Source organism: Fomitopsis serialis (genome assembly GCF_022376445.1).
Source record: "Fomitopsis serialis strain Sig1Antser10 chromosome Unknown B0H18scaffold_33, whole genome shotgun sequence".
NCBI lineage: Eukaryota > Fungi > Basidiomycota > Agaricomycetes > Polyporales > Fomitopsidaceae > Fomitopsis > Fomitopsis serialis.
Window position 1 is genome coordinate 225,536 of NW_025954993.1, and position 11,328 is coordinate 236,863.

General features: G+C 55.7%; 6 protein-coding genes across 6 annotated transcripts; 5 read left to right on the forward strand and 1 right to left on the reverse strand.

The window, feature by feature from the left end:
* Window positions 1-615: 615 nt before the first annotated feature.
* B0H18DRAFT_908409 (uncharacterized protein) lies at window positions 616-2,296 on the forward strand (the record flags this gene model as incomplete). Its single annotated transcript, XM_048041524.1, has 6 exons — window positions 616-673; window positions 745-891; window positions 945-1,013; window positions 1,069-1,119; window positions 1,175-1,429; window positions 1,494-2,296. Coding segments are annotated over exons 1-6 (1,338 nt in total), but the record flags the coding sequence as incomplete, so codon positions are not given.
* B0H18DRAFT_1007584 (uncharacterized protein) lies at window positions 2,297-3,313 on the forward strand. The gene is made up of 3 exons (XM_048028735.1): window positions 2,297-2,981; window positions 3,080-3,134; window positions 3,204-3,313. Exons 1-2 carry the CDS (start codon window positions 2,322-2,324, stop codon window positions 3,098-3,100), a joined length of 681 nt encoding a protein of 226 aa, XP_047893400.1. The 5' UTR covers window positions 2,297-2,321; the 3' UTR covers window positions 3,101-3,134; window positions 3,204-3,313.
* Window positions 3,314-3,787: 474 nt separating this feature from the next.
* On the forward strand, window positions 3,788-4,588 carry B0H18DRAFT_1007586 (uncharacterized protein). Its single transcript, XM_048028736.1, has 2 exons — window positions 3,788-4,484; window positions 4,544-4,588. The coding sequence occupies exon 1, from the start codon at window positions 3,876-3,878 to the stop codon at window positions 4,269-4,271; it is 396 nt and encodes a 131-aa protein (XP_047893401.1). The 5' UTR covers window positions 3,788-3,875; the 3' UTR covers window positions 4,272-4,484; window positions 4,544-4,588.
* B0H18DRAFT_1007588 (uncharacterized protein) lies at window positions 4,447-5,637 on the forward strand. The gene is made up of 6 exons (XM_048028737.1): window positions 4,447-4,617; window positions 4,690-4,721; window positions 4,783-4,850; window positions 4,903-4,927; window positions 4,997-5,259; window positions 5,314-5,637. The coding sequence occupies exons 1-5, from the start codon at window positions 4,452-4,454 to the stop codon at window positions 5,138-5,140; spliced, it is 435 nt and encodes a 144-aa protein (XP_047893402.1). The 5' UTR covers window positions 4,447-4,451; the 3' UTR covers window positions 5,141-5,259; window positions 5,314-5,637.
* A 114-nt stretch (window positions 5,638-5,751) lies between these two features.
* On the reverse strand, window positions 5,752-6,426 carry B0H18DRAFT_1007593 (uncharacterized protein). Its single transcript, XM_048028738.1, has 2 exons — window positions 5,914-6,426; window positions 5,752-5,824 (listed from the first exon to the last, which is right to left on the reverse strand). The coding sequence occupies exon 1, from the start codon at window positions 6,401-6,403 to the stop codon at window positions 6,164-6,166; it is 240 nt and encodes a 79-aa protein (XP_047893403.1). The 5' UTR covers window positions 6,404-6,426; the 3' UTR covers window positions 5,752-5,824; window positions 5,914-6,163.
* A 1,370-nt stretch (window positions 6,427-7,796) lies between these two features.
* B0H18DRAFT_876710 (uncharacterized protein) lies at window positions 7,797-8,591 on the forward strand (the record flags this gene model as incomplete). Its single annotated transcript, XM_048040503.1, has 2 exons — window positions 7,797-7,919; window positions 7,986-8,591. Coding segments are annotated over 2 exons (729 nt in total), but the record flags the coding sequence as incomplete, so codon positions are not given.
* Between the last annotated feature and the right edge of the window lie 2,737 nt (window positions 8,592-11,328).

Consider the following 11,328-nt stretch of genomic DNA (forward strand, 5'->3'; position numbering starts at 1 on the left):
TATCGGTCCGAGTCGAGAACATGACTGGTAAGCTTATGCATGTGCGTTCTCTCCTGTCAGTCAGCTTGAACTCTGTGCAGTCACTCTAGATCCCAATGTGAGCACCCAACGCGCCTCGTCGCGGACTCATTGTCGCATATTATGACACGATTGACTTGCGATTGACAGCTTCTATGCCCGCATCTCGACAGGGACCACTGTCGCGATGCTCGACAGCATCGCATGGCTGTAGCCTATTGCCAGCATTTGCCTGAGAGCGTCCAAAGGCATGGGGCTCCGATGCAGCGCCTCGGCGGCTGCTCATGGACACCACTTGTACGCTTCTGTACAGCCCGGGTACATCTCGTCCAACCTTGGCATGCCCCTTCCCCCCATGTCAATATGCGAGCGCCCAAACCTTGCGGACTCGAGGCTTTCGCGGTGTTGCTCTCCGTTCAGCACCGCTTCGACGACATACATCCTCGCGCTCTCAACGTCCGACAGCCAGTCTCGGTGTCCTCCTCTGTGAGCTCTGTCACTCGCCCTGATCTACGTGAGGTTGCGCGACTGAGTTAGCTATACGGTACTTAGCTATCTTTCACTGTCAGTCCTTCCTTCGCTCTCCAAGTCTGCCCAGCCGCATCTCGCGACGCTAGACCAATCGCGATACATCACCGTCATGGGCCCACCCGAGGTATGCACCGCCGTTTTCACTGGCGCGGCAGACGGCTGATTACATCTCTGTTGTATCCGTGGACTGTGTAGGAACCGTCCGCTAATGCTTCAATACCACCAAACCAGGGTGTCGAAGACAACGCAACGACTCCCGGCCCCGACGCGACGCTGTCGCCGACCACTGCCGTCGGGTCGACAACCTTAGGCTCTGGCAGCTGCAATGGTTCGGGACCGTCAGTGAGTATGTACAGGATCGAAGGGTGGATGTTATTGCTCACCTATATGCACAGCCATCAAACCCAGCCGGTACGGGCACTACGAGAGTGTCCCCGTTGCCTGACGAAGCTGCCTCAACTCAGGTGAGCTTCCTCCGTTCTAATCACCGTTCAGCTGCGCATGGAGCGATCATCACAGTGTCATGAACCCGATACATCACAAGGGGCAAGTGCGCCTTCACAAAGCGAGGTGAGCATGAGCGGGATGGTCTGTGCAGTAATTTTGTTGACGAAGGCTTCTGCAGCCTCTCGCGGATCCCGGTGCTCAGGCCTCTACGACGGAGGATATGAAATTGGGAGACATTTCTTTGAACGATGCGACGAAACGATTCGAAGAATCCTTGGTGAACGTACTGAGAAAATTCGGGGACCAGAAGCAGTACCAAGGCTCAGTCGACGAACTCTCTGAAGCCTGGTCGACGTTGGCCAAGGAAGCATGGTCAACCGAAAAGGAGCGCGTCAAACGATGGAAGAATGAAATCAACGCACTGCTGGTTTTCGTAAGTCACGTCCATGTCTCTGATCAGCGCCAAGGCGCAGTGGTTTGAATTGAGTCATGTATAGGCTGGCTTATTCTCTGCTGTCGTCACCGCCTTCGTTGCCCCGTACTATGCCGGTCTGCTGCCAGCTCCCGACTTCAACACAGATATCTTGGAGCAGCAAACACAGATCTCGGCGCGTACATTACTGGTCCTCGAACGGATATCCTCGCAACTTGGTGGCGCGGCAATGGGTGCTGTCGTCACGACCGGCTCATCGTCGTTGGTGGCTGCCATGGACTCTTCACTATCCAGCCCTTCTCCGCCGCCCAACCCGCCGCGGTGGATTGCCACCGTGTGGTTCATCTCCCTGGTATTCAGCCTTTCCGCCGCCTCTATCGCGTTGGCCATCAATCAGTGGCTGAATTTTCACGTCGAGCAGACTGGGCTGCGAAGTGCACCTCAGAAACTGTGGACCTGGCGGCTCCGGCGGAGTGCGATCGACACGTGGAAGGTCGAGTCCATCGTGAGCCTCCTCCCCTGCCTCTTGCAGATCGCACTCGTGCTCTTCCTCGTGGGTATCATCGGATATCTCTTGGAGATCGGAACCAACATCGCCGTTCCGAGCGCGGTCTTTGTCGGCATACTGCTTCTATTCCTCGTCGCCACCTCCTTTCTTCCAGCGCTCATTGAATACAGTCCATACAAGTCGCCTCAAGCGTGGTGGATATGCCAAGCCTGCAGATCGACGCAGTGTATGGTTTGCTGGTTCGCCCTCGGACTGCGTCGTGCGATCCTCAGCTCCCTGGGGATTGGGCCTGACAATTCATCGTGGGTCGCGGATCTCATATACGATGGGATGGAGGCGCTCCGTGTCCCCATTGCTCAACATCGAGCGCACCTGCGTACATTGATGAAGACGAACTGGCTCGGGCATGAACAACTCTGCCTGCGAAGGCTGCTGTCTGCTGGCCAGAACACGAAGACAACGTTGTTCTCGTACGTTTACAACATGACTACGGACATGGACACCCTGTATGCGATGAAGATCTGCCTGCAGAAGGAATCCCAGTTCCCATCAGTCCGAGTCGGAGAGGTGGCAGCAATCGGCGAGGCAAGAACGAGCGTGTTGTCAAGTCAAGCATATGCAGATTCGCTCGCGCGAGAGTCAGGGGAGTCACCTTCCACTCCTGGCGATCAATTGCAATACGACAGTCTGGACAGCACTGCTACTGTTTTGATAGGTCAGATGATGCTGGATACGTTCACTCGAGTGCAGACAGAACCACTAGACGATAGACATCTCGATGTGAAATCTTTCAATCGCACCTTGGCTGGACTGATCCGCGCCATGCCTCTTGCCGATGGCTACAAGGCCTGCATGACTTTGTTTCAGCGTGTACATGATAGAGAACTGTCCACGGAACGACGAAGGGCCACCTTGGATGTTATCCAGAATGTCTATGTGACGATTGATTTCCTTGCGGAAGACTTCTGGTACAGAGGTTCCCACAATGGCACAATGGAGAAGGCGAGATCATACGATTGCGCACCGCATACCGAGCTATATCGTCTGCGCGACGTTAAAGGTAAGTCAAACATCGATTTCAATTGCAAGGGGCGTAAGCTGAGGTTCAGCATAGACTGGGAGTGCATACAGACTGTACTCACGATGGTATACGCACTCCATGACCCTGCATCCACCATCCTGATCACGACAACCGTTCTGGCCATATGCATGTTGTCCGTCAAAAACGGGCACACATTGCCAGCCGAGCCGTCGAGGGGAGCTTACCTGGCCGACATGCTCCAACGATTCGACAAGTACTTGGCTACCCTCCACCGCAAGGAGCTGCGAGATGCTGTGCAACACCTCCTTCCCGCGGCCGTATACAGACTCGATTGGGTGTTGGCTCGCATGTACCGCAGCGACATCTATGATTCCTTGGGTACGACCGAGATTCGCCGGAACACCATCATGTCAACGAATTGCATCGCGCGGCGACTCCAGTGGCTGCTGGGATGCGATGTATGGACGCCGCCAGGGACAGTCCAAGAGTTCAGTGTTCACTTGCAAATGTATGCGAAATGGACACAAGAGTGCCTAGAAGATCATGGGATAGACCCAAAAGGCTGGTCAGTCATCTTCGATGCTCAGAGTGTCAAAGATACACTGACACTTGCAACAGGACGGGATGGCTCGAATGCGCTCCATATGAGCCCCAGAGCGAAGGCGATCGACGCGTCGACTCCCCGCAGGCGGCTGGCCCAGGGCCTAGTACATCGGAAGCTGTGGACGAGCAGGACCCACCGGAGTCGCGAATGGACAGTCTGAAGCGATACATAACGCAAATTATGTGAGCGATGAGCCACACACCCCACTCGTTCAATCGTCGCTGATCCTTTCTCTAGCCATGCCATCCGACGCAGATCCAGATGGACTGCCACGCAGGAACCCGACGTCGAAATGCGAGCAGCGGATACTAGCCCGAGCACAGCACCAGATGTACCCGGTGTGACGGACACCGCACCGACAGCCGTCAGTGGGGCCCCGCCGGCGGCCGCTACAACGCTCGACGAATCGCCGCAAGCACAGGACACGGCCCAGACTGGGTCAGTGCAGTCCCTAGACTACACCGACCCGCACGCAGACGACTCGGATGCCTCACGCGGAGTAGCTGAGCGCGGCGCGGACGCGGACGAAGGTCGTCAGGGTGGACTAGTAGGCGCGATCGAGCACGCGGATCGACGTCAAGACGGCGTCGCGCGTCCGAGTCAGGAGGAAATAGCTGCACCTGGGGACGCACCCGCGCAATCCGAGTCGCGCTTGCAGTTGGACCGCCAGAACGCCGGCAGCGGATGATTTGGACTCGGAGGATGGAGGATGGTGACATCGACGTGTACGTCGTGCGTCGCGAGACAGACCATCGCCGCCGAATGCTGACGTCCACCGCAGACGGACAGTCTAGACCGATTGTTGACCAATCGCGACCGATGATAGATCTCTCGGTGCAAGAACAGTTTCTTTCATTGCGATGGGCTGATGTCTCGTAAATCCTTGCGCTCGTTACTACAGCTGTCCATGACGGCTGTTGTAAGTTATGGTCATGGAGATCTTGATGCATACGGGCTTACTGTGTCTACGATACGCTTGTGTTCACCGACCGGATTGCCTGGAGGTTTCGCGAACGGGGCCTGCTGTTTGATGTCTGTGTATTAGTTCGTTCGGTACGAATCGCCTCCTGTACGTCTGCTTGGAACTGTTGTTAGGATTATCGCACCTCAATATGCTACGCGACGTCCCGTCGAGCAACTTGCGACAAGTGAGCGGGGATGTGAGTGATAACAAATCATATTGCGAGCTCGGAACATACATCGCTATGACCGTAAGTTACAAGCACTGTGGCGCCACGCCCACTACTAGTAGACGATGGCCGCAGTCCTGTATGCTACCCTTGAGATGATAGCAATTATCTCACGCCAGGCTGACGGACCTGCCTGTCACTGCCGCACCTGCAACTGCGTAGACAAGTAGGTTGCCAGTCAGCACTGTATGGACGTGATCGCACATAATCATACTGTACTCACGGTCTAGTCCCTCAGTCGGCCATCAATGCCTCCTGCTCTCACGAGCCTCGCATGCGGCAACTCGAAACCCTCCTTTCTGCTCTGGAATTCATGCCTGGATGCCTGGCGGAAGGGCGTCACCGTCTTCGACGGAGTACCTCTTGACGCGACTGTCAACTTGGCGTGCAGCCGGTTCAGTCGAGGAGGCGGATGCTGGGCGGCGCTCGCGGGTGAATCGACATTGAAGAATAGAGTGTGAAGGGAATATGCACATCCAAGCGGATCTGTAATGAAGCAGGAAACCGAGAACCGCAATAGATGAACGAGACAGGACGTACCGGCAGGAGGCCTCACTGGCGGCAGGGGCTCAGGTGAAGTCAAACGACTGCTGGACTCGGACCGTGACCGCTTAAGTTGGGGATTCCACCAATGTGTTTGCGCACAAAGGCGGGGAGGCTTGGGGACCAAGGCAGACCGCGCTGTCCAGGACCAATCCAGGACGATATTGAGGCGTTGGAGGGTGACGTCAGCTGAGCCTAGCGTCCCGCGCCCGTCATGCGCCCGTGTTCTTGTGGCGGCGGTGTGCTCCTTCGTGCGACCCGGGAGATGCGTGTGCAGCCAGCTCAGGTTGCGATAAATCAGACAGAGTCAAGCACGACGAAGGAGGACAGAGGAGGAGGAATTCGAGTCGTTACGACCGGTGAAGATGTGATCTTGGGCGCTTCCACAGTCTCGGATCCATGTGGCCCTGTCCTTGCCTCGAGCTCGGCGATTCATCCGAATATGCATGTAAGTATAGCTATGCCTCGCTTCTTTCGAAGTCTCGCGCAAGTTCGTGAGGCCCTTGAGGTCAGTGCGAGCGGTGCGTCGAATGCCCGTTGTTCATCCTCCGAGTCCCAAACACTACTTACGGACTCAAGGGGACCTTGGACGTCTAGATGCTTGACTCGAGCCCTATGACATGACTTACCACACACTCGAGGCTTTGGCCACCGATACAACGACAGTTCAATGTGAGTGTATACACAGTGCTGATTTGCCACTCACGTCTGCGAGCGATTGAGCAGCCGGACTTCGTGACTATGTGGGGTACTTCCTACGCATTAGGGCCCCAGTGATGCGTCGTCCGATGAACTCGGCAGCGCTCGCTACTCATTTGGCGTCCAAGGCGGATGACACGCACCATCATCATGGAGGCCTCCGAATAAGGTTCGTATTTTGGTTGCCAGTCACGCATTGAACACAATTGGGGTGACAGCCGCGGTCGCTGCGGTGATAGTCATCGTGTAAAGTGCCGAAGCCGCAGTCTAGTACTTGATGATCTTCTTGTACCTCCCGCACAACTCGGCGAAACGTCTCACTTACCGGTGTCAACGGACTCATCAGAAGAAACGTGCCCCAGAGCGAGGAATCAGCAGATGAGCCCATAGCCGGACACCGCTTGCAACCTCCGTTGCAGACCATACAAGCCAGCAGGCGTCCTGCGGTGAGCCCTTCTGAACGCTAAGTACTGCCTTTGCGTCAGCCGAATAAGCCTCGACACGATCTTTCGCCTGCATGCAAGCGGAACTACTTCAGCCACGCGCCAATCTCATTCCTGGCCGACCGGTCAGCCTGCCCCGCAAACCCAATTACCTATCGCGGTGCTGCCCGACATATCGGTCGGGAACATGACTGGTACATAGGTTATGTGCGTTCTCTCCGAGTCGTGTCAGTCAGCTCGAAATCTGTGCGGCCGCTCTAGATCGGATCCCAATGTGAGCACCAACGCGCCTCATTGCAAACATCGTCGCATATTATGACACGATTGTCAGCTTCTATAACCGCATCTCGACAGGGACCACTGTCGCGATGCTCGACAGCATCGCATGGCTGTAGTTGCCAACATTTGCCTGAGAGCGGACAAAGGCATGCGGCTCCGATGCAGCGCCTCGGCTGCTGCTCATGGACACCACACGTACGCTTCTGTACAGCCCGGGTACATCTCGTCCAACCTTGGCATGCCCCTTCCCTCCTATGTCAATCTGCGAGCGCCCTTGTGGACTCGAGGCTCGGCGGTGTTGGTCTCTGTTCAGCACCACTTCGACGACATATATCCTCGCGCTCTCAACGTCCGACAGCCAGGCTCGGTGTCCTGCTCTGGCAGCTTCCTCACTCGCCCTGATCTACGCGAAGTTGCGCGACTGAGTCAGCTATACGAAACATTGTTTCACTCTCCGTCGTCCTTTCGCTCTCCGAGTCTGCCCAGTCGCATCTCTCGACGCTAGACCAATCACCATACAACGCCGTCATGGGCCCACCCGAGGTACGCACCGTCGTTTTCACTGGCACGGCATGCATACTGATATCGCTGTTGTATCCGTAGACTATACAGGAACTGTCGGCTGATTCTTCGATCCCACCAAAGCATGGCGTCGAAGAGACCGCAATGACTCCCGACCCCGGTGCGATGCCGTCGCCGACCACTGCCATCCGTTCAGCTGGCTTAGGCTCTAGCGAAGGCAATAGCTCTAGTCCGTCAGTGAGTATATATGGGATCAAAGGGCGGATGGGATTGCTCACCTGTATGCACAGCCGTCGAACCTGGCCGATACGGGTGCTACGAGAGCGTTCCCGTTGCCTGACGAAATTGACCCAACTCAAGTGAGCACGGACATCGAACATTCTCCTATGCGTGAAATGATCATAAGCTGATATGCGCCATCAGGACCCGCATGAGCGAACGAATGGGGCGGAAGATCCGCCATCAAAAACCCCTCCAGCGCAGGGAATAGCGCAGTCAGAACAGGAAAGGGCTTTCTTCAACGTACTCGAGAAGTTCATGAAACCACGGAACCCAACAGAGGCACCAGAAGCTTGGGAGAAACTGGCGGATACAGCGTGGGCCTATGAAAAGGACCGTGCAGATCGATGGCGGAATGAAATCAATACACTCCTCGTCTTTGTGAGTCATGTTCACACCGCTGACCGAGCGCCCGCGAAGAGCGACTGAGAGATGCTTCCCTTGTAGGCCGGCTTGTTTTCCGCTGTCCTCACCGCTTTCGTGGTTCAGTTATATGCTGTTCTGTTGCCAACACCTGACCCCAACACGGCCATCCTGGAGCGCATATCAGCACAACTCGGTAACATGGCCACCGATGCGGTCGTAGCAGCTGCGAGCGCCTCGGCTCTGGTGCCGACGGTCCCTACGAACACTTCATCTACAACCGCTTCCTCACCACCCGCTGCGCCCCGTTGGATCGCCGCGCTGTGGTTCGTCGCCCTGGTCTTCAGCCTCAGCGCCGCATCCGTCGGTTTAGCCGTGAACCAATGGCTAAACTTCCACGCGACGGAGAAAGCTGGGCTACAAGACGCGTCCCAGAAGGCTTGGACGTGGCAGCTCCGTAGGCATGCGATGGACAAGTGGAAAGTGGAGTTCATGGTCGGCATCCTTCCGTTTCTCCTTCAGGTGGCCCTCGTCCTCTTCCTCGTCGGGATCGTGGGCTACCTCTGGGAGCTAGGCTTCGACATCGCCATTCCGAGCACGGTCTTCGTTGGCGTCTTGTTTCTCTTTCTAGCTTTCACCTCCGTGTCACCCGCATTGGTGGATTACAGTGCCTACAAGTCGCCCCAAGCGTGGTGGATACGCAAGGCCTGCAAACCCATGTGGCCAGTGGTTTACTGGGTCCTCCTGCAGTTGTGTCGGACGATCCTCCCCTTCGTCAACCGAGTCGACAGCTGGATTTTTTCTCTCACTGGGTCGTGGTCCAGTGACTCTCGTGTAGCTCGCATATACACACAGATACAGAAGATCCGCGATTCCCTCTTTCAGCGTCAATTGTACATGCGTACATTGATGGAAGCGTCTGACTGGCTGGCACATGAACAAGTATGTCTGGGCGACTGGACCACCCGCAGCGAAGCAAAGTCCCTATTAAAGGACATCTACTCCATTGCAGACGACACAGACGTCCTTCGCGCAATGGCGACCTGCGTGCGAGCGATGCCTATCGCCCGAGCGATCGAAAACGTGACGGGGATTGGCCAAACCGTTGCCACCGCCTTGTCGAAACAACAGGATTCACGTTCACGAGCGTACGGGCCCTCTCGTTCGGTACCTGGTGATCGACTGCTATCCGATGGCTTGGACAGCACTGCTACCGCCTTGATAGGTCGCATGGTGGCGGACACGTTCATTCAAGCACAGACAAAACTGGAACTTGGCGACATTCGTCTCAGCTTGGACCCAATCTGTCATACCTTGATTGCCATTACCCCCACCATGCCTTTCGCCGACGGGATCGAGGTGTGTAAGTGGCTATTTCAGTGTTTGGGCCCGGACGACGCAGACATCGACGGCTCCCTCCGGCCCCGGCGCGATCAAGGGACTGCCGAAACAATATTAAAAGTGACGGCAATGGGCGAAGCCTTATTCGCCGCTTTGTCGAACCATCAGTATCCACCCTCAAGAGTGTCCGAGTCCTCTTCTCCGGAGTCTGGTAATTTGGCGCAGCATGACGACTCTGTCAGCACCACTATCGCCTCGATAGGTCGCATGGTGCTGGACACGTTCACTCTCGCGCATACAGAACCTGATGACAGCCCTCCGAGTCTTGACTTGGACTTTAACCGTTGCTTGGCTGGACTTATCCGCGCTATGCCTCTCGCCGATGGAATCGAGGCCTGCATGACTTTGTTCAGGTGTTTACACAGTGGTAAACTGTCCACAGAACGACACAGAGCCGCCTTGGATGTCATACAAAATGTCTACTTGACAATTGACTTCCTCGCGGAGGACATCGGGTACTGGCAGCGAGACAAGATGAAGAAGGTCAGAACGTTTGACTGTGCTCCACAGACCGAGCTATATCGTCGACGCGACGTTCAAGGTAAGTCAAACATCCACTTCATTTGCAAAGGACATAGGCTGAAGTTCAACATAGACTGGGGACTCGTGCAGACTGCACTCACGACGATATACGCACATCATGACCCTGTATCCACCATCCAGATCACGACAACCGTTCTGGCCATATGCATGTTGTCCGCCCAAAACGAGCACACATTGCCAGCCGAGCCGTCGAGGGGAGCTTACCTGGCCGACATGCTCCACCGATTCGACGAGCACTTGGCTACCCTCCGCCGCCAGGAGCTGCAAAATGCTATACGAGACCTTCATCCTGCGGCCATATACAGGCTCGATTGGGTGTTGTATCGCATGGGCTGGTACATCAATCGATCCTTGAGTACGACCGAGATTCGCCGGAATGTCATGATGTCCACCAATCACATCGCACGGCGACTCCAGTGGCTGCTGGAATGCGATGATTGGGCGCCACCAGGGACGGTCCAAGGGTTCAGTGTTGACTTGCAATTGTACGTGGAGCGGACACAATGGCGCCTAGGAGGAGATCATGGGATAGATCAGGACAGCTGGTCAGCAATCTTCGACACTCCGATTGTCCAAGATGCACTGACACTTTCAACAGGAGAGGATGGCTCAAATGCGCTCCAGATGAGCCTCAGAGTGAAGGCGATCGACGCGTCGACTCCCCGCAGGTGACTGACTCAGAGTCTACGTGGGAAGTTGGGGACGAGCAGGACCCACCGGAGCCGGGAACGGACAGTCCGAAGCGAGCTATATTGCAGATCATGTAAGCGATGAACTTTGCACTCCACTCGTTCAATCGTCGCTGATCATCTCTCTAGCCGTGACGTCTGGCGAAAATTCAGAGGGACTGCCGCGCACTGGCAGGAGCTCGACGTTGAGATGCAAGGCGTGGATACTCGCTCGAGCGCAGCATCCGATGCATCCAGCGTAATTTACATCGGACCGCCAGCCGTCAGCGGGGCCCCACAGGTGACCGCGACGACGCTCGACGAATCGATATCGCTGCAATGGCAGGACGAGTCCCAGACTGGGTCAGTGAAGTCCCTCGACCACTTCGCCTTTATAGGTTTAGGTGTAGCTCTGTAAATAAATCTCGAATACTTTCTTACATTTGAAAGTTACATGATGATCGAACGCGAGGCTGCGCAGAACCCGCAGAGTAGTTAGCACAGCTCAAGGTGAGTCGTCGATCTAGCAGGCCGAACAATGCGGTACGTTTCAGATCTTGATTCCCCGCGCTGGATGTTCAAATCCCCCTCCGTCATGAAGTTAGTACCTCAGAGGCCCAACGCGTCGTCTGCGACAGGTCCCGTGTCTTCGAGAGGGAAGGTTACGTCCGACTCGTAGCTCCGAGTAGACGATATATTGTCTCGAAATTATGGAGCAACTCGCGACGAAGGCTGTCCGGCGGCCGATTGAGGTAACTACGGTCCTCGGTTCTCACAGTGACACTTGTGTCACCGCCCATTGTGATCATTGATGT

Excerpts from the sequence above, each read along its gene's own strand:
- B0H18DRAFT_1007588 (XM_048028737.1), top strand. The coding sequence starts at position 4,452 with ATGTCTCGTAAATCCTTGCGCTCGTTACTACAGCTGTCCATGACGGCT. Across the intron at positions 4,618-4,689 it reads CGGGGCCTGCTGTTTGATGT|CTCAATATGCTACGCGACGT; the intron begins CTGTGTATTAGT and ends GGATTATCGCAC. Across the intron at positions 4,722-4,782 it reads CGCGACGTCCCGTCGAGCAA|ATCGCTATGACCGTAAGTTA; the intron begins CTTGCGACAAGT and ends CTCGGAACATAC.
- B0H18DRAFT_1007586 (XM_048028736.1), top strand. The coding sequence starts at position 3,876 with ATGCGAGCAGCGGATACTAGCCCGAGCACAGCACCAGATGTACCCGGT.
- B0H18DRAFT_1007584 (XM_048028735.1), top strand. The coding sequence starts at position 2,322 with ATGAAGACGAACTGGCTCGGGCATGAACAACTCTGCCTGCGAAGGCTG. Across the intron at positions 2,982-3,079 it reads CGCATACCGAGCTATATCGT|GATGGTATACGCACTCCATG; the intron begins CTGCGCGACGTT and ends GACTGTACTCAC.
- B0H18DRAFT_1007593 (XM_048028738.1), bottom strand. The coding sequence starts at position 6,403 with ATGGGCTCATCTGCTGATTCCTCGCTCTGGGGCACGTTTCTTCTGATG.